The 20,885-nt window shown below is 47.2% G+C and overlaps 1 protein-coding gene across 3 annotated transcripts; it reads right to left on the reverse strand.

Moving 5' to 3' along the window:
* Window positions 1–7,609: 7,609 nt before the first annotated feature.
* Window positions 7,610–20,885, reverse strand: ppp1r13l (protein phosphatase 1, regulatory subunit 13 like). Of its 3 annotated transcripts, none has more exons than XM_035622935.2 (13): window positions 20,587–20,885; window positions 14,542–14,604; window positions 14,309–14,430; window positions 13,368–13,944; window positions 12,513–12,605; window positions 12,255–12,343; window positions 11,498–11,870; window positions 10,945–11,399; window positions 10,635–10,772; window positions 9,806–9,939; window positions 9,521–9,687; window positions 9,089–9,282; window positions 7,610–8,986 (listed from the first exon to the last, which is right to left on the reverse strand). In XM_035622935.2, the coding sequence occupies exons 2-13, from the start codon at window positions 14,576–14,578 to the stop codon at window positions 8,951–8,953; spliced, it is 2,415 nt and encodes an 804-aa protein (XP_035478828.1). In that variant the 5' UTR covers window positions 14,579–14,604; window positions 20,587–20,885; the 3' UTR covers window positions 7,610–8,950. The 3 variants fall into 3 exon arrangements, with proteins under 3 accessions (XP_035478828.1, XP_035478830.1, XP_035478829.1); XM_035622937.2 differs by lacking the exon at window positions 20,587–20,885 and adding an exon at window positions 14,717–15,104; XM_035622936.2 differs by lacking the exon at window positions 20,587–20,885 and adding an exon at window positions 14,688–15,104.

The raw sequence follows: 20,885 nt of genomic DNA on the forward strand, positions 1-20,885 counted from the left end.
AAGCGCCACATGAAACTAATCAGGTAGACAAACTTTTGGATTGTGTTAAAGACATAAAGCCCTGGATGACCTGTAATAAAACTGAGGACATTGTACTTGGCCCAAAATACCTCAGAGAAACATTACTTGAGCACATTACTTGAGGCCTCCAGCTCTATTGTGAGGAACCTTGAGTTATTTTTGACCAGGACATGTCTTTTGACTCACACATAAAACAAGTCAGCCTTTTCTAACTTGCGCAATATTCAGAAAAAATAGAAAAATCATATCTCAAAATGAGGCTGAAAAACTAGTGCATGCATTTGTTACTTCTAGACTGGACTATTTTAATTCATTATTGATAAGATATATAGATATATATATACAGATAAATCTGTGAAAAGCCTCCAGTTAATCCGAAAGCTGCAGTACGAGTTCTGACAGGAACTAGAAAAAGAGATCACATGCATCTACAGTTCATTGGCCTCACCTACAAAGCCCTTAATAATCAAGCTCCATCATATCTACAGAGCTCATAGTTCCATATTAACCCAATAGATCTCTTCGCTCTGTAAACTCAGGAATACTTGCGGTTCCCAGAGTCTGTAAGAGTAGAATGGGAAGGAGAGCCTTCAGCCACCAGGCTCCTCTCCACCAGTGTTTGGGAGGCAAACACCCTCTCAACATTTAAGGTTAGACTTGAAACTTTCATCTATGACAAAGCTTATAGTTAGAGCTGCTCAGGTGAGTCCTCAACCATCTTTTAGTTATGGTGCAATAGGCCTGGACTGCTGGGGGAACGCCATCATGCACCATCTCTCTCTCTCTCTTTTTGTCTCTCTCTCTCTCTCTCTCTCTCTCCCTCTCTCTCTATCTCCCTCTCTCTATCTATCTCTCTCTCTCTCTCTCTCTCAGTTGTTCTTAATTAAATAAATAAAAAATTTGATTTTTTTTTCCAGACTGAGAAACCAATTTATAATTTGACCTCTACATCAGATTATTTGGGTATATTGGCTTTCATGTTTGGGCTATGTACCTTTCTAAAACAGGAAGTGCTGGGGGTTATTGATGGAAGTATGGTTTCCTTTTCCAAACTGCGACACCTGATGTGTTTACTTCCTGTTTATTTTCCAATTTTTCCCGGTGTACTACATATACAATCTGCTCTCTGTAGCTGTTTTTTGTTCGTAAATGTGAAGTTAAGTTACTCCCCTCCGACTTTGGCATTTATTTAGTATTTGTACAGAAGGAAATATGAGTGTCATCATTTACACTGAACAAAAATATAAATGCGACATAAGATCTTTTAAATGAAGCTCTAGCGTAAGTTTAGTCAGCACAAGGTTCCCAACTAATGGAAACAATCTACAATAGTTCCCATTGCAAGAAATTGCCATCTAGACTCTAATTGACTACGGGCCTGTAGCCTTGACCTCGCTGGTAATAAAGTCATTTGAAAAGCTAATCAAAAAGGAACTCCTGGACAGGACAAAGCATCTTCTCGACCAATTACCGTTTGCATATCAATCTAACAGGGGGGTCCAAGATGCAACCATAACTCTCCTAAACTTTGTTTAAAAGCACTTAAGCGGGTAATAAGACCCGTGCCAGACTGTTGTTTGTGCACTCCATCATCAGCTTTTAACACCATACAGTTTCACTTGCTGGTGCAGAAGATTGTCGACCGTTTTGGACTGGACACAATCGTGATCGGCTGGATCTTGGACTTCCTCACCGACAGATCTTAGGGAGAGAGACAGAGTGATTGGACATTTCCCTGGTCGAGTGTTTAAGCAGCCTGGTGATGAGACAAGCAGGTGTGCTGGTTAACCAGGTGCCCAGAGAGGAAGCCACGCCCACCGCCGCACCTACAGACACACACACTCACTCACACTCACTCACACGGCAACTTAAAAACTGAAAGAAAAAAAGATGATTAATTCAGAGTCACAGCGTGAGCCATGACAATAGTCGATCGCACAAATCATTCCATAGAGTCCTATAGAAAATTGATGTTCTGTATGTATAGGCCTGCTACTATGCAAATTAATAATAGGCTGGGCCAAGTATTTTAGAGAGCTGGCAACTAGAGCTGGCAGAATGCAGTTCAAAGTCTAAAAGGGCCCTCATTGAGTGCATATCTCCATCACAGCTAATTTGGAAGTGACAGTACAGGAGTTAGTTGTGCTATATTTTAACCGTGGACTTCCTTATGAAGACACTGTTGCTTTGCTTGCTTATTGATTATTACTATTATTTCCAAACAATTACAAACATCTGGTACAGGTGGATGTACACAAAAAGCAAGCAGAACGGGTTGTGTCGTGTTCTTCAATAATGCACGCCAGTCCAACTGTAATTTATGTGTTTCTTTGGCTATATCCTACCATATCAGGGCAATCAAAAAAACTACTTGTGCGCATCAGAAAAAAATGTATATTCTTTTTTTTTTGCCCATATCCCCTCAGGGGCTCTGTACAGGGGCTCTCTCCCCCCCCCCCCCCCTTTTGTTTTGTTCAGTGAACTGAACCAGCGCGTCTTTATGAACATAACAGACAGGGATGGTGGAACAGCCACTAATCAGATCAGACAGCAAGTGAATAACAGAAGCCCCTATAAGGCAGGCAAGTCTTCATAACATGACTGTAAATAGATTAAGGCCCAAAACAACACGACACGCACACACACACACACACACACACACACACACACACACACGCACCACTTTTGAGAATTTCTGTTGGATTTTGATGACTACAATGAAATTCTATTAAATTATGAAATAAAGGCTAAAGTGGTCATTTAAGGGGATTAGATTGAAAAGTGAGAGGGGAGCCTCGATGATGAAAAAGCAGACGTTGAGTCATCCGTGTGCCAAGGCAGTGAGGTGGAGAGGGAGAGGAGAGAGATGAAGAGAGACAGCGGACAGAGGAAAGAGAAAGAGGGAGATGGAGGATGGGACAAGGGTCTGAGGCTTTTCGGCAATTAAGGTGATTAATGCCCCCCCCCCCCCCCCCCCCCCCCCACCAAGTAGGTGGTTGGGGAGGGGAGGGGTGCTTGTTTAATGGAGCCAGATTAAGAATAATTGCTGCTCGGCAAGTCTGTCTGTAAACGGCTCATGGAGGCTGAGAACACCCAGAAGGGAGAGGAGACGGCGTTGGATAGGTTGTTTGCACAAAGCGATGATATCCAGAGAGGATTCTGAAGCAGTGAGGGAGAAGGGAGGGCAGGGGGAGAGAAGCAGGGCAGAGTCGAAGGAGGGAGAAGGGGAGAACAACATGAAGCGACAGAGCAATTTCAAGTACAGGGCAGCAAACAAAAGGCTTTTGTAAAAGCTTTCACAATCCCACCCACAAATCCGCGCTGGCGTTTGTCCTCGATCGTCCTCTTAATAAAGTCCTGCTCCACAATCTGAGTCTATAGAGGCAAACGTTTTTGGGAGATGCGCTTGCTTGCAGTCGTGCTGAACGCCACGTTTCCCCCCCGCATCATGACATTAGAGCGGTCAATGTCACTCACTTTCCAGCTCGGACGTGTTTAAACCTATCGCTTGGGGAAAAGTACACTGAGGTTTTTTGGAGCAATTCGTTTCTGCACCGTGGCCATGTCATGACCGCACTCTTCATCTCAGAAGTCCTGTCCTTTGCTCGCTCTCATAACTGATCAAATCCGGACTGACTCCGGATGCACTGTGGCTCACTGTTTTGCACTGGTGCTCGGCTATCATAGACACATCAACTGACAATAGTCTCAGTAAACCGGGAAATACTATTGTGCCATAAACGCTTTGAGTCACGGTGATTTCATTACCCTGTGCTATTTAATATTAGTCAGTCACGTTCGTGACCCCCTCCTGACAGCCAGTGACTCAACTTCCTGCATTCATCTTTCCTCCGAAGGTGGCTGCAAAATGTCGCCGCGGCAACCCGGGGACACACATTCATGTGACGTCATTGCCGCCAGGGATTTCTGGGCAGAGCAGAGTGTCGAGGCGTGAAGGAGGCAAGAGGAGGAACGAGAGGAGGAATGGGAACGTTCTGCGTTGGGTCAACCCCTTGGCAGAGTGAGAGCTTAAGTGAAATGGTTCCCCCGTGGGAGACGGACAGAGAGGCGGAGAGGAGTGGAGTGGGACTCCTTTGCCGGTCGAGTACGCCTTAGAAGAAGGAAAAAAGAGTGAGAGGAGGACGTTAGACATGAGGCGACTTGAAAAAGTGAGGGACACACAGAGGGAAGAGAGACGGTAGTGAGAAAAAGGGCCGTTCCTGGATTTGGAGTACAGGAAAAAGATGGCAGAAGGCATTTCTTTACCAGCGTGGACCTTGCACTGACGGACTTGTCGTCCTGAAGGCCCTGAATGATTTATTAAACCGAGCAGTGGCAGAGAAGAGGGCAGCCAGGCAAGCTCTGATTAACTAGGGGAACGAGGGAGGACAAGCACTCCTCTATTATTCATTACTCCACAGGAGTGCAGAGCGGGAGCATGGCTGGAGAGAGAAAAAGCAAAGAAAGGAAGAAGTCAAATGTACAGTTTTTGGCTGGCTGATTTCTCCCCACTTTGTTTTTGCATATTTTTCTATTTTGTTTTTTTCCCGTGTCCTCCGCGTGTGTGTCCTTGACGCAGGGTCGGCTGGGCTCGATGTGAAGCCCTGCCACAGATCTGTCTGCTCACCTCAGCGTCTGAGTGCGAGTGCTGCACGCATGCAGAAATGCAGACACGCATGTGCCCACACACACACACACACACACACACACACACACAGGGTGTCCCCCCGGGGCAGTTTGCTGGCTGCTCACACTGGACGAAATTCCAGCTCTTGTCTGAACTGTTGGAAAACAGACATGACATGTGGTATGATCCCTCACACAACTGTTGTTGCAGCACGCCCACACACACACACACACACACTCACACACACACACGCACGTTTTGTCGTCTCTAAATAATGAAGCACAGCTCTTGCTGAGATCACATTATGAGATCCTTTCCCGCTGCTGGTCTGACAGAACCAATCTCCTTAGGAGTATGACGGAGAGCGGCGTCTGCTCAATACTTAAAAGGCAAAAACATACAGCATTGATGACCTGTGGGACCTCGGGATGCCATCTTAAGACAGAGGCAACAGTGTCTGTGTGTACGGATGCGTGGCTCTCCAATTTGGTTTATTTCGACTCTGCGTTCGCAGGCAAAAAATATGATATTATTAATATCTCTTTCTTTTTCCTATGGTCACCGACTGAACAGATTTGAGATTCGTGATGGTTGATCTCAGTTGCTGTCAGAGAGCAGACAGGGCAGGTATAATTGACATGGTTGAGCAGTTTATAGATTATCCTTGCATTCCTCTGGTAGGTGTCCCATCAAAATAGCAAATTGTGTGGTGCACTCGCAGAGGTATTCCTTTCCCTCCATCACTCTCTTTATTTCCCCTCAGTCAATCTTCCCTCTCTGCCATGTCATTGTCTCAGCCCTCCTGTTCGTCTGCAGAGCCTCTCACAGCTCTGTACTTCATGGCGGCAAAGCGCATCTGCTCAGTCTGAGCACTCTGATGGGTTTGTTTAAAGGCAGGAGGTGAGGGCCGGCCTGTCGGCCCAGGACTGGCTCTGATGATGACCAGCATGTCCGGCATTCACAGTGCATGTGTGTGGGAGGTGGTGGCGGTGGTGGCTGCGGGGGCAGTGAGACAGAATTGAATGCAGTGAGGAGAATGAGAATGAGATAATGAGACTGGGCGAAGGAACCGCACTCCCCCACCGCCCTGGACCAGCTGGCTGCAGACCACGTCAATGACAGTTCATTTTGCTCCACCGTGGTTGTAATGGCGTTCCAATGAGGCATCAAATGAGTTCTGCTCGAGCAGAACCGCTGCTCAGCACAAAACTCCGGATGCAGCGCAGCAATGTCAAAGAGCAACAGGGAGAGAGAATGGCCCTGAGCATGACTGAACTTCCACGGTCACGTGGGCGCAACGAAAAAATGTGCATTGGTGGTTGCTGACGGGAGCGAGCCTGAGAGTCGGCGATCAGCAAAAAACAGAGATGCCCTCACACGGAATAACGATTTCTAATCCAACAGCCCTGTGATTTATCACAGAGAAGCTGTGTTTAGTTTCACACGTGCAGTAATGAGAGCTGCACTGCACCGTGCAAGTGTTTTTCGGCAGCAAATATTCAAACACCTTTGGATGCAGTCGTTGAAAATTGGGGTTCCAAAACTTTTGGGCTCGTGACCCTCGAAAGGGGTTTAAGGGAAGTAATGTTTGTTGACCGAAGACGCGTGTCTTTGCACTGTAGCACGAAGATACACAGAGAAAACCCACGCAGGCTCAGGGAGAAGACACACTCCGCACAAAAAGGCCCCGGTCATCAGGATGTGAGGCGACCGTGCTGACCACTGCGCCACCCTTGAACACAATCTGTATGGCAAACATCTGTTTTTTTCCCCGCCCTAATCTCTTTTATCCTTTTAATCATCATGTGTCCTCAGATTGATCTCTGACCCCCATGTTTGGAAACCACTGATTCAAATGACTGTGACTCATCCTTTTTTGTTGTTGTTGTTCCTCATCCGAAACAAAACAAATTACTTTACGGAAAAAGTGAAAAAGCAATATTACATTTTAAAAAATGACATCATCCGATCTGATGAGGTGACTTCGTCCTCCCTTTGAGGCAACAGTTCTTCCTGGAAACAGATGTGAGTCACGCTGTTCACCTCTTCGGCTGAGCATGTTGACCTGACTTAAGAAACATAACACGTCATGAATAAAGATGAGATTTGACATGGGCATTTTCATGGAAGCAGGCCCCCTCTGGTCGAGCTCAGGGCGAGGAGATCCATTTCAGCAGAACATTACGTACGCCCTCACAGGCCAGTGGACAGTTCAGTCCACTTAACTCACCTGAATTATTCACAAGAAAACCTGCAACACTACATCAGCCACTCACCACAGAGTGTGTGAGAGTAAATTGTTAGTGTGTGTGTGTGTGTATGTGTGTTTGTGTGTGTGTGTGTGTGTGTGTGTGTGTGTGTCTCATCATCGTTTGTTTTCGTAATCTACATAGAATTAACAAGGAAAAAAAAGGGGAACAGCATTCAGCTTCAAACAATGTTGACACTAATCCTCCCCAGGGACTGTGTTGAAGCATACAAGCGTTGGTGTTGCCGAATATCAGTGGGGCAGAGATAGTCAGCATGATCAAAGGGCTTGAGTCGGGCTCAATTAAAAAAAAAATATTAATCATGTGTGTATTCTTTTTTTGGGGGTTGTAATTACGCTTATGCATAATAGAACAGCTAATTGATTCATAACGACTTGCAGCAATTTGCTCGGGTGCTCTGCGGTGCAACAGAGGTGACAGGGAAGGAGAGAGCATGAGAATGAATATAACTTCCAGGAAGGAGAAGCGAAGAATTGAAATGATCTGGCACAAGGTACCACCTAGAGGAATGGTCCTGCATAAAGTGGCGTCTGATAAATTGGGATTAACTGTATGTTGGTATACAATTACTGACAGACAATTTTTTTTACTTGACCTTACAGTGCCACCTGCTGGTCGGCAAAGGGCACGTCACCGTTTTATTGGAGGCCACAATCACACAATTATACATTTTCAAGGGAAGCCATGAAAAAAAGATGTAGCTTGTTTATTTATTGAGTATCTAAATATGTAATCACTGCGTGGCCCCTGTGAGGGGAGACGGTGCACAGCAGTCCCTTTTGTGACAACCGTCTTACATTGGACACTCATTGCATAGAGAAAAAATAATGCTTCATCAAATACTCACTCTACCACAGTGAATCCACAAATAGGGCCAGTTTCCCTGTCACAGAAAAACACACGCTCTTTCCAACCAGATTCATTTCTATCACAGGCAGCGTAAAAATACAACAGGGGACCAACAGTGCTGTACAAGGACTGAGGCCCAGCAGAAACAAGCCGGACGCTCGCTCGCGTGACAGTGACCTCTTGCCGTGTGGCTGATTCCAAAATACTGTGTGTCAAGCCTACAGCCACACTTGTAGGAAAGCGTCGCTCGTCAAACGTCACATCTGTGCTGTCGCGGTCAGGAATGTGTGGCAGGATCAATCAGCCACAGTGGTCGGAAGATTGGCTTCACAAAGTAGTTCCAGTGGCCATGGAGACTAACACTTACATCTAATGTTCAATTACCAAAAAACAGTGACATGCACATAGAGGCTTTCCATCCATCCATCCATCTTCTAAAGCGCTTATCCTTTGAGGGGTCGAAGGAGGGCTGGAGGCAATCCCAGCTGACACTGGGCGAGGGGCGGGGTTCACCCTGGACATGTCGACAGCCTATCGCAGCGCCGACATACGGAGACAAACAACCATTCACGCTCACATTCACACCAATTTACCTAAGCGGAATGTTTTTGGACTGGAGGAGGGAGCAGGAGAACCCGGGGCAAACCCCATGCCGTCACGGGGAGAACATGTAATCCAAAAACCTCCTTTCGGAGACAGTGACAGTAGAGGCTTACATGACTATTATAAAAGAACAATGAAGAATATAATAAAAGAACCAACAGCTCCGCGTCGACTCATCACCGCTCTCATTCCCCGACGAGTGTTCAACGCTTCTTTGATGCAGTAGCTGGCGACTCTGCTCCGGTAGCAAGCAGGGGGATTTTTTTGTTGTTGCTCGCTCGGACTGAAGCCGCACCATTTTTTTAGATTTCACAGGACAGACAGGCACAGCTCAACAGAAGAGAAAAAATTCCTACAGCAGATAAGGTAAAAAAAAAATTACGTCATCTATGAAGATTCATCCTCATTCGGTAAATTGAATATACTGAGACTTCTCCTTCATCTCTCCTTGAATGACAGATCAAAAACATTTCTCGTTCCCGGCAGCAGCAATATCCTTGCCATAATCAGACGGACAGGATCTTCTCAAACAACAGTTGTGAGGCTGTAACACACGGCCCTCTGATCATCTGGAGGCCACTTAGCAGAGAGACTTTGGTCGAACCTTCGGAAAAAGCTGCAAAAAACAAAAACAACAAAACATGAATTATGTTCATCATTAGGAAACTGTGGCATGAAATACCAGGCAACATTGTTCATTAGGGAATGGATATGTTACCCCAAAGTAGTTGAATGGAACAAATCCCTCCCTGCCACAGAGCGAGGCCCACCACCAGCCCGACCCCTCGGGTTTCTGCAGGATAGTGACCATGTCTCCGTCTCTGAAGCTCAGCTCATCGGCTGCCTGAGCTGGGTAGCTCCAGAGAGCGTACAGCACCCCGCTGTTCTCCACCCCCATGGCCTCCTGCACACCTGATGTAACAAAGAACACAAGATATATATAACTGCCAGTGAATATGCACAACTTTGCATGTGAATGACTGATGGGAGTCTCAGCTTTTAAAATCAGAAGATGTAGCAACTGTCAAATTGTGTCATCCAGTGATTCATTCTATTATGACTAACTTTAAGCAGTGATCAGTAGTGTCATAGGGTGTGTGTGTGTGTGTGTGTGTGTGTGACAGTGCATGTGTGGGCTTAGGTGCCTCACCCTTCAGGAAGCTCTCACACTCGTCAAACCCGGCAGCGTAAGGATCACACTTCTGGGAGGCGATAGCGGCGTCGCTCTCCGTCATGGCCATGACAGCCGCCCCGTTCCTCACCAAGAACTCACACAGGGGACGGTCGTTACAAGAGGCGGCACAATGCAGTGGAGTCCTGTGGGCACCCCACCGCAAAAGAGAAACACAGATATAATGGGATTCTGACACAAAACAAGTCCCCACCCCTCGCAGATGGCCAGAGTCAATGAGAGCGACAGTGAGTGAGTATTTACCAGCCGTGGCTGTCTGGTGCACTGACGTTGGCTCCGATGCGAACAAGTAAGTCCACCACATTGTAATGGCCCCCGCAGATGGCATTGTGAAGGGCGGTGATGCCTTCGTCATTTGGCTGGCTCGGGTCGTTCATCTGTGGGAACACGTTTTCAAACGCAGGGTGGCCCCATCCGTTAATCAACTACAGTTCACCTTCACCTATTCTTATACATCCTTATCCGTAACAAGTGGGAGTGTTTTTCCCTACTATCGTAGCTGGCTATATCCATTCCCAAACCACTTCACCTCCGGCCCCTGACATGGATATGGAAGTCATCCAAAGAATACATTGTCCCCGGGAAAAGGAAAGTTGAATATGAATATTACATATTCTTCAATGCTTCTTGATCCAAATTCAAAACTAGTGCACCAGGCTTGACACAAGTTTTGAGTTTTAACAGCATGAAATGTTTTCATAGAGGCAGTTGAAAACATTTCAAGAGTGTTTGGAAGATGCAGAGTTAAGACTGATGATAAATATGTCAAATAATTTAATGACAGAAGCAGCATTTGTCCCCTTGTTACAATGTGCGAACCATTATTCAGGCTTTTGACAAATGTCTTTGAATCAGTTTTACCCCTGTTGTCTGCATTCTTTATGACTTTGCTTTACTCACTGAATCAAAGGTTCATGTTTATTAAAAACTATGTATTATTCGCATATAATTGCTGGTGTTATGGGTTTAGTATTTACTATAGTATTTACTATACTATCACTGGGAGTAGTAGTAGGGGCAGTGGCAGTATACAAAATAATAAGATATATTTGATGTACACACAAACACACACCTCCTGCACCGCTCTCTTCACTGTCTCCAGTTCTCCGACCAGAGCTCCGTCCAGCAGCAGGACCAGTGGGCTGAGCCGAGCTCGATTCCCAGTCTTTTTGCGCTCCCGACTGGACCGCCGCAGAATGGAATGGTAGCTCTGAAGGGACAAAAAAAAAAGGAAGCTTAGATGTATAATGTAAAAAACTTAACTCCAGAGTATCTATTCCACCTTTTAACACATCAACATCATCGTTTATGGAGGTAATGTACAGTAGTAACATAGACATATCTGTGAGAACATCATCAGTGCCTGCGAGTCCATGTCTTACTTTGAAGTCGTGGGGAATCAGTGTGGATGTCTGAGGGACAGGGGCCGGAGGTGTAGCGCAGTCCTCTCCGTCTGAGGAGCTACTGGTCTCGCTACCTTTCTCCCCCTTCCTGCGGCGCTCCTTCCTGCGAAACAGCTTGTCAATGAGATGTTTGTACTGGTTCGGCTCGTAATGCGAGGCCCTCTTCATGGACTGCGACTGGTCCACGGAGCCCCGTCTCTTCAGCGCCCGGGGTATTTCTGCCCGGATACGGAGCAGCTCCTCCAGGTCAGGGATCTCCTGGATCTGGGCCTCAGGGGCCACCACTGGCTGCAGCCTGGTGGGGCTCAGGGGCCGTGGAGCGGGCGCTACGGCCTGCTCCCTCTCTCTCAATGTGGGATTCTCCTGGACCACAGGTATGTGATGAATGTAGTCCAGCCGCTCTAACTCTGCATCTATATCGCCCGATTTCAGCACTGCAAACAGGAATGGCACACAACATTTGTAAGGCAAAAATCAGCCGAACAAAGATCCTGTGAATATAGAGGACGTGCATATGCAAAACATGTTTTACCATCGCTGTATATGGCCGGCTGTCTCAGCTCAGGTGGGTGTAGCTGAGGCTGGGGCACAAATTGGTGGAAGAATTCCCTCGGGAACGGTACAGCCGGTTGGTAAGGTGTCATGTCCCCTTCTCCTCCCACAACCCTGGGCTGGTGTCTTGTGTTCCCTACCCAATGGGGGTTCTGGAGACGCATGATGACGGAGAGAGGGATGGGTCTGCGCTGACGGGACTCGGTAGAAGTTGGGGGTATTGAAATACGGGAGATGATGGGCTGAATGGTGTAAGGGGAGAGGGCTGGGGATGAAACATCTGGAGGTACTGATATACGTGCGTTGCGGGGAAGAGAGCTTTGGGAAAACTGGAGAGATGGGGAGCGAGGGTCCTGAAAAGGGAAAAATAAAATGGATAAATTCTTGCTTGTCCTGATCCACGGAATCCGATATCATTTTAATGGTGTCTTACTGTGCCGAATCACACATTCATTCTGCAGCTCTTAAGCCTCTTTAAGCTTTTTCTTTTATTCCACAGGTGGCAGGTTTGTCTAATGGTTCAGTCTCATCGCTTTTTCAACTAGGCAACCACTCGTCAACAACTAGCAGCCAAACACTTATAAACCAAACACGCAGCCCCAAAAGGTAGGATAGAGAGGCAAAGGACTGAGGAACCCTTGACTTCATTTCATCAGGAGGACAGAAACAGGGTTTAAAATGGGATATCAATGTTGTTTTTGTGGCAGTAGACATCTCCCTCTGTCAACACCACCCACCTTTTTGAGGCTTGAGCCTGGAGGAGGGCCGTCGAGGTTGGATTCTCTCCAGCCGCTGTTTGGCACAGATGGCCGCAGCCACTCTGTCTCTGCAACAGGAAAGTGTCGCGTTAAAAAAAAACAAAGACCACACAGAGGACAGTTCAATGTTCCCGAGGTCTACTTTCTTAATTGTTTGTCCCAGAACTAAATCCACGACCTCACATAAAAACTTAAAGTTGAAAAATGAGACAGAGACACTAGCAGAAATCAACCAACTGTCATAGGTGTGGTGAGGTTTTCTCTCGTAAGACATGTCCAGATCTGTCTCGTTCCACTTGCTAGGACTCTTTTGCCGCTGCACGCCCTCTTCTGAGAGAGAAAGAGAGAGAGCGAGATGGAAAGAGACGGTGAAGATAAAAATGAGGGCAAAATAAACAAAAGAGCAGAGTAAGGACTTCCAAAAGAGGCCAATTTATTTCTGAGACTTTTAATTTGTCGAGCTGAGGAATGTCTGAGTAGAGCACAGTGACATTAAACACACATTCCAGTTAAGAGAGTGATTAAACCCTTTCGGGTGGGTTGGCGGGGCGACGCACCGCACTTTTCAGTGATAGGCTGATTTTAATAAACCGGATGGACGAGTACACTATATGTCTACGATGCCCATTGGTAGCATTTTGTTTTTGACCAAAAGTCAGCGTGCACAGCGGTGGTTTGTCAACATGACAGCAGGATTATTTATGAACGGGTTTTTTTTTTTACCACAACCACTCCCCTTTACATACCGAATCCACATACCACGATTAGCAGTGCAACACCTCATTCATTAGATAAACACTGCTTATTAATAGCTGTCCAGCATTACACCCAGGGACAGTCCAGAATTAGTCAAATGGACTGACCTGAATTATAGGACATCTGCAACAGAAATGTCCGCACCAGGATTACACTTTTTTTGCACAAATGCCTCAACAGTATGCTCAGGTCCTTCAGGTAGTTTCCCACCATGCATGTGATGTTAACTCTACGACTATGATGGGATATATATTCAGCTTGATTGAATATTGTTGTTGAGGGGGTTGAGTTGTCCCACAACTATACATATAATACTGGATAACTACAGCCACTCACCAGGTTTCCTGGTACCAAAGTTACGAGGGATCGTGTTGGACATCGCATGATTGAATGACAGAGGAGAGGGGTTTCTGTCCGGGCGAGGCGACCTGCGTCCCTTCTGGCCACTGTCGTAAGGGCTCAGCATGTTGGTGGGGGAGTGGAGCGACGCTTGGCGGGGCGACTGGTCAAGGGGAGCGGCTGAGAGGCTCGGCAAAGGGCTTCTATCTGCGTAGCTGATTGAACCTCCTGGACTCCTGTCGTAGCGACCGGGGGAATTGCGCCTAGTGTGAGGCGAGTGTGGGGGGCTCGGCTGGCTGTAGGAGAAGCTGTCGGGTCCAGCTCCAGGCATTGGAGAGCGCGCCTGCCTGAGGTTCTTGGGGGACGAGAGTGGGCTGCTGGAGAAGACCGGGGGGGAGGGGGCCTTTTTACTGCTGGAGATGACTGAGTCCACGGGATGGAAAGATGTCGACCTCGGGGAGAAGGGCGTAGAGCTGGCGCTGCTGTTACGGCGGAAACTCGACTCATTTGCGGTGACGGGGGTGTTGGACAGCCTTGTGGACTGACCCGTGTCTCTGGTGATTGCAGTGCTGGTCTGCAGGGGAAATCATATCGATCTGTCAGTTATCGACTATAACTTCAGCACTCACGCATTTTTAACAAAGATTTAACATTTTGTCAGTATTGTAAGTAGATTCATACTCATGGGCTAAGTGGATGATGAATACTAACGGAATAGTTGCTATTTTATTTTTGGGTTAATATAACATGTTGTTTATATTTGACTGGTCAGTTCTTCCTGGTTCACCTCAGGAACACACATTGGCTTTTAGGAAAGAATTCTAAAAAGGAAATCGTCAAAAGGAAAACCCAGATGGAAGTGACATGCAAGAGTGTGTGTGTGTGTGTGTGTGTGTGTGTGTGTGTGTGTGCGTGCGTGCGTGCGTGCGTGCGTGTACCTGAGGCCCAGACGTGGTATTTCTGTTGTTGGAAGAAGCCTCCTCCAGCATGGAGTTAAACTCTCTGGATAACTCGTCGGCCGTGGCCAGCGATGCGTTGAGGTCATCGTTTATGCTCTGGACTGAGAAGCACAGAAGCAGCACAGACAATCAGCACGGAATATTACTCCGATGTGACACTGAGCCAGAAGAACGACGACAACAACAAAACAGGCAAACCAAGGGAAACTCACACAGCATGCCCGTGCCATAGCTCGCCTGAGAACTCATGGCTGCGAGGAAGCACTGTGCTGCTCCTGAAAAAGAAAAAAACACCACCGCAGCATTAAAGAGAAAAGTGTCACACCACCTTCAACTAAAGACAGTTTCACAGGCTTACTGCATTCTGCACCGACACGTCAAAACAACCTGGCTCCGCTCCAGGACCTGTGGTGAAATGCAACAGCGCAGAGATTCGTAGAAACAAGCTCTGGTCTCTGGTATTTCCCGTTCAATCTGACTAAACCTTTTTAAGAAGTCTAAGCTTTGTCTTTCGGACTGAACCCGCTGAGTAGTGCTCAACCCTCCCCTTTTCTCTCCTGCTGCAGGCGCCCGACTCTCTCCTCCCCTCAGGCACTCTGACACAGAGCCAACAATTTGTGCACGCACAACACGAACGGCCTTCATGTCTAAACAAGCCACAGTTTCCCCATACTTGGGTAACACTTCCAGGCAAAACAGTTGAGGGCAGGTCGGGCCCTTAGGGTCCCCTCTCGGGGCAGCCGGCAGCCGTCGTCCGTCCCACCTGCTGACTCGACCACATAATCTGTGAAACCGGGTGTTTTTTTTTCCGGCTGACGTCACATCATGACTGGTCTGATCGAGAGCCGGTTTCAGACAAGCAGGTGCAGTGCACAGATGCTCTCACGCGGGTGTGAGATGAGACGAATACTCCAGACGACACGTCAGTGAGTCCAGACAGGAAGATGCCGTACTCACGAGTTAATGCCAATGTGTAACATTATACCCGGGGCCATCACTTGCTGTTAAATATCTCGACCGTGACTCTTCATGACACGCTGAGGATTCCTGCCCATCCACACTCTCACTCAATATGTGACAAGAACAGCTGTCAGATTTGTTGCGCGTTTCAAATATGTGTTTGTTTTTTTTGGAGCCAACGGAAATTATGCATACATATACTGTGGAGTCACGAAACAAAAGAGTGATACAATTAAAATACTGCAAATTCATAGATACAAAGGCAGGTGATAAGTTAAGGTACAAGTGTTGTACCTGGGAATGGACAGCTTTTCAAAATAAACACATTGAAAAGGGAAAAGATGTTTGCGCTGTTTAACAGTCCCCTTTAATTCAATTCATCTAGCCCCATGCATTATTCCCTTGGATATTTGTGAAAATTTAAAAAAAAAAATAATAAAACCGCGTCGCAATGAGAAAATTATCCAAATTTAACGAGCGCTTTCTTGGCCCATGTCCCATCCTTTCGTCAAGTTTTGTGTAAATCTGTTCAGTGGTTTTGAATGCAATCCTGCTGACAAACAAACAAACAAATTAACAGGGGTAAATATTGAGCAAATACATACTTTGGGTGACAAGTTGTCACCAAAAGAAAAGAGTTCAGCATTAAAGACAAGCCGACTACTCTGTGGCCTCCTCTTCATAAAACTAAAACACATAGTTTGCCTGAATGTTCCTCTCTAGGGTACAGCAAAGACTCAATGCTGTAGAGAACCGTTGGTTCACGGTGTTCTCAAATGGACCGGTAAATCCTGTTATGCGTAGCCTTTCTGTACATCTAGATGCAATAAATGCTATGTCGTGTAGACCTAAGTGTTATTGCCATTGGATAGTGAGTACGCGCATCATAGACTATCCCCGCTGCCCTCCCCACGCCCGGCGGCCCCGGTCTGACGATCAATGCCAAACGGAGGGTGGAGTCAAGTCTTCCTGCCTGTCACTGATGACTCAGCGGCCAGGCCTGCCGCGCTGTGCGGCCCCTTTGCCGTCCTCTGTGAGCTATTTCCGTTCCTTCTGCCACTTCAAAAAACAAACTGTGGCTTCTCCTCAACTGCATCGTGTCGTCAAAATTTGCCGCGTTATGAAACGGTTTCGTGTGCAGTTCCCGCAGTTCATAACTACTTTTTCCCCCAGTCATCGTCACCTATTCGACTGTGGAGGGGAAAAAACACCTTGCAGCGGTTCCACGGCGGCCCTCTCCAGTAGTGCCCTGTTGAGTTTTACAGATACCATATTCAAAAGACGGATTTGGAAAACAAAAGGATTCTTTCACTTTTGAATGGATGCCGAGTTTGGACACTCTTCCTCGAGAGAGAGAAGAGAAGGGGGCGTTTTGTCTGTGCTGCGTACCCCAGCATGTCATGTTAAAACCAGGCCAACCTCAACCGACATCCGAAACATCCTGCTCATTCACCACATCGGCCCGACAGCAGTTGAACATTAGCCAGGCCCGAGAGGGGGGGGGAAAAAACATGTGTTACGTAAGGTCATCAGACTGGAGAGTACAGCCGGGGTCAGGGAATGACACTGTGCGCTGTGTGCTGGGCTGCAGCAGGGACTTGTCATGTCTCAGTCAGGGCCGGTGACAGGCCCCGCATTCCTTCGCCGCTCCTCCCAGTGAGGCATTCAACTCTCACACAGTCTGGGACGCTTATCTCTGTCGAGAGCAGCTCACACACAAAAGACATTACACTCTCGCTGACTCACAGAGGTCAGGTCCATCGCTCGCTCACTGAACTCTCCCCCCCTTCCTGCCCAGCGATTCGCTCAGTTCTATACTATAATCAAAAACCGTGTTACTTAAACAGCATATTAAATTACATTCCTTATGAAATATAAATGTATTTATACGTGGACCACGGGTGTTACCTCATTTCCCAAAAGACTATTTTCCACCACGTTGTGTTGCCTTGTTTCTTTCAGATTCCGGATAGGCTCGTCCTTTGCACTTTCTCTTGTCGTTATTTGGTGGGTTTGAAGTAATAGACTCTTTTATAGTCTCATTCCTTTTGTTTTTTTATTGTTTGATTGGGGCTTGTCTCTCTTTGCTTTTGTTATCGGCATAATTTAGAATAACAGTGGTTTTCCAGCCTACGGCGTTTTGTGATTTCTGTACCTTAAAGTGCACAGAGAATACAAAGGTTAAAGTCTTTCTTTGTTTTTCTTATCAGGATCATTTACTACTGTGCATATGAACTTAGGTAAACTAGTTTTCTACGGGCTAGACTAAAATGTTCAATGAGGGTTTTTAGGAAGAGAAGTATACGGCGATGCATATCACGAATCAATATTTCCTATATTTGTTTTTTGGGATGAAACAACTCATGTGCGTAGTATCAGAAGAGGAAAAGGATTAACCTCAAAGTGCACACACAGTATAGACTAAAGGTAAAAGCCCATGACCTCTCATGGGCTTTTACTCCGATGGCTTTTGGTTTTTAAACAGAACAGTAACAATCATCTGGACATTCTAAGGTGAACTGGCAGCTTGTGGTCACTGCGGTGCTTCTGCCGCCCACAGCCGGCCTGCGGCCCCGCGGCTGCGCTCATGGCTCGCTTTCTCACAAGAAGGTTCGTGGAAAACCCCATAATCCTTTTCTTTCCAGCTCCTCTGCAGAGGTTGGATTACAACGTCGGCCGCTTCTATTTTAACATGCTACAATTAGCTCTCTCGAGTGGTAACAAAAAAAAAAAAAGCCTCAAGAAGAAATCATGACAGAGCGCGACCGACTCCCTCTGCATACTTGGAACTTGGCAACACAGAAACTTTGTTAACGGACAGGAGAGAGAACCAGAAAGGGGAGATTAAAAGACTGAAGCCAATAATCATTAGTTTTACAGAATGCCAGGGTGTGTCTGACCAAGACTACAAACAGTCTCTAAGTTCTGTTTCACTCTTTCTTTCCAACCAGGCGTCCATTCATCTATTCCCTCTCCTGTTTCCCAATTCTTTCATATCCTTCCTCCAGCTCTCTGGCTTTGTCTTCACTCTTGGCGAGGAACTTGGCCGAGCCCGGATGACGAAGACAAAAGATCCCTGTGATACAACAAAATGCTTCTTTGACACGCCGTCCTCTGGCTGTATGTCAGCATGCAGACGCTACAGACTAAATGAGCCATGTGCCACTGCTTGATTGCTGAATTGACACGCTGCAGTATCACTGGTGTGAACTCACAGTATCGTGGCAGGAGTCCAATGTCAAAGGTAACATCCAGTGTTGTTTTGGCATTGGCACAGGAATGGTGCGAAAAGAGCCATTTGTATTTCTGGATTCCGACTGGAGTTTAAGGCTAATTGTGCAAATGCAGGTGGGAGTTATGGCGCAATGATTGCGTAAAACATCAGGAATCTGTGTCGCGGAGCCGAAGGAAAGAGATCCTCTGGTGCGTTCAAGGCTTTTCCGCTTCGGTACCTGCCCCCGACCACAGAAATTGTGTTTTCGCAGAGAAGTGTATCCACAGCACATCACCTCAAGTCTTATGAATTACGAAACTGCATGGCCAAAGCTGCCGTGGAGTGATAAGCTGATTTGACTTCTTTCACAGCTTCGCGAGCTGCAGGATTTAATTTGACTGCTGAGTGATGAGTTCCACGCTGACATATGATCTTCCATAAATATCTCCGAGATCAGTCATGCCTTCTGCTTCCAGTACTCCACCAACTGTAAGCTTCTCTCACACAAAACCTCCACCCAAAGCCACACCTCGGCCCAGCTGGTAATTGAAGTGCTTAAAGCGTTCTACATACACACTGTAAATACACAAACCGCTGTGCACACTTGCAAGCACGCACACACACGCACACACACATACACATACAGAATCTTCTATTAATGACAGCGAGTCAGCGACTGTGAGTGCCAAAGGGCAACAGCCTCACACAATGCACCTCCGGCTAAAAACAGCCTCTGCAGACGATGAGAGCGCGGATGAGGAATACGTTCGACATGATAACAGCTAATCCATAAACTACAGTATGACTTACACTCGTCTGTCCTTTTTGCTCAGGATGCTGCAGACTCTCCTTTGGGAAGAGTGACTTCCACTGTTATGCACCTTTGGAATCAGCTCTGTTGTCCGCGGCATGTGACTTAGGAATGTCTCAGCGCCGCACGACATGAGCGGGATTTCTGGCAAGTAGCATGCTCCATCTAATGCCTGCGGTGTGTGCCATGCTCCTGCTGAGGTGCACACGGGTTGAGAGCAGGGCCACTACCAAGAGGGCACAAGTGACCAATGACCACGTCTTGCTCACGTGTGTTTGTACGAGCATGGATGTTATCGCTCGGAGGAAAGTACAATTAGAGGTGAGAGTAGGCAGTAATCAGTTTCTTGGGAAACAGGTTATGGCAAATGTGACACAATGCGGTCCGGCTGGTTTAGACTCAGACCTGGTGCAGAACACACACACACACACACACACACACACACGAGAAACTCCAAAAGTCATGAATTTCTTTTCACTTAAAACCCTGATACAGTATATCACTCATCTATGGCAGGTCACAATAATGTGACGAACATCCAACAACGAAGGATCACAGCACCACTGATTAATCGGATGACATCACTATCATATCGGCACTAATAAAATCACAACATAGGCTAGCCTCATGTTCCTGTAGAAGCTACTCCTTCGAATTGGTTCTCATAGGTTTACAGTATGTAGAGTAGGGCTGCAACTAACGATTATGTTCACAGTAGATCAACCAGTCGATTATTTCCTCGATTCATCGACTAGTTGTTCGGTCCATAACATGTTGACAAATGTCGCATGGTGTTTCCCCAAACCCCAAGATGATGTTTTCATTTGTCCACGAACCAAAGATATTGAGTTGAGTGTCGTAGAGCAGCAAAGGCACCAGGAAATATTCCCATTTGAGAAGCTGAAGTCGGAGAATTTTGAGTGCTTGAACCGATTAATCGATTATCAAAATCGTTTGCGGCTCATTTCCTAGTCGATCACTAATCGACTAACTGTACAATGGCCGAGCAGAAGGGCGCCGTGCTGGCTGCACATCGGTCTGTCTACTGTGGCCCGTGAGAAACATCTGCTTCTCATTACTTGGAGCGGGAGGAGCTCCTCCTCGCACACGAATGGACGAGAGAACTGGCGGAGAGGCGAAGGAAAAACATTCGCGCGCGGACTCAACTCGATCGCAATTGCAAATATGACGCGACCGAACCCGGGCTCGCGGTGGATCTCCACTTCCGACTGCGCAGCGGAGCCCGCGGGACGAACCCAGGCAGGTCCTTACCTCGGGTCCCCTTTGGGTGTCCGTCCCCTCGCAGGCCGGGAGAGAAGCTGGGGCCCCGTGTTTCTAGCTCCTCGTCTTCCTGAAGTCGACCTCCTCTCCCTCCGCGCGGCTGCAGACGTGTAGTCGTCCCGGCTGGCTCTGAGTCCGGCCCCCTCCGGCGCCGCGCCGCTGTAACCCGAGCCAGGTGTGTCCGGCGCAGCTGGCACAGGTGACGCGCAATGTGCCAATGCGCCACGATGGAAGCCTGGGGACAAAACCTGCCAAATCGTTTGTTTCCTCACAGATTTGAACTGATTGTC

Source organism: Scophthalmus maximus, chromosome 11 (assembly GCF_022379125.1).
Source record: "Scophthalmus maximus strain ysfricsl-2021 chromosome 11, ASM2237912v1, whole genome shotgun sequence".
Classification (NCBI taxonomy): Eukaryota; Metazoa; Chordata; class Actinopteri; order Pleuronectiformes; family Scophthalmidae; genus Scophthalmus; species Scophthalmus maximus.

Bases quoted from the DNA above. Each gene is read 5' to 3' on its own strand.
- ppp1r13l (XM_035622935.2), bottom strand. From the start codon at position 14,578: ATGAGTTCTCAGGCGAGCTATGGCACGGGCATGCTGT. The intron at 13,945-14,308 runs GTACACGCACGC...TTTCCCCTGCAG, and splicing joins ATACCACGTCTGGGCCTCAG to ACCAGCACTGCAATCACCAG. The intron at 9,688-9,805 runs GTAAATACTCAC...GGGTGCCCACAG, and splicing joins GCACCAGACAGCCACGGCTG to GACTCCACTGCATTGTGCCG.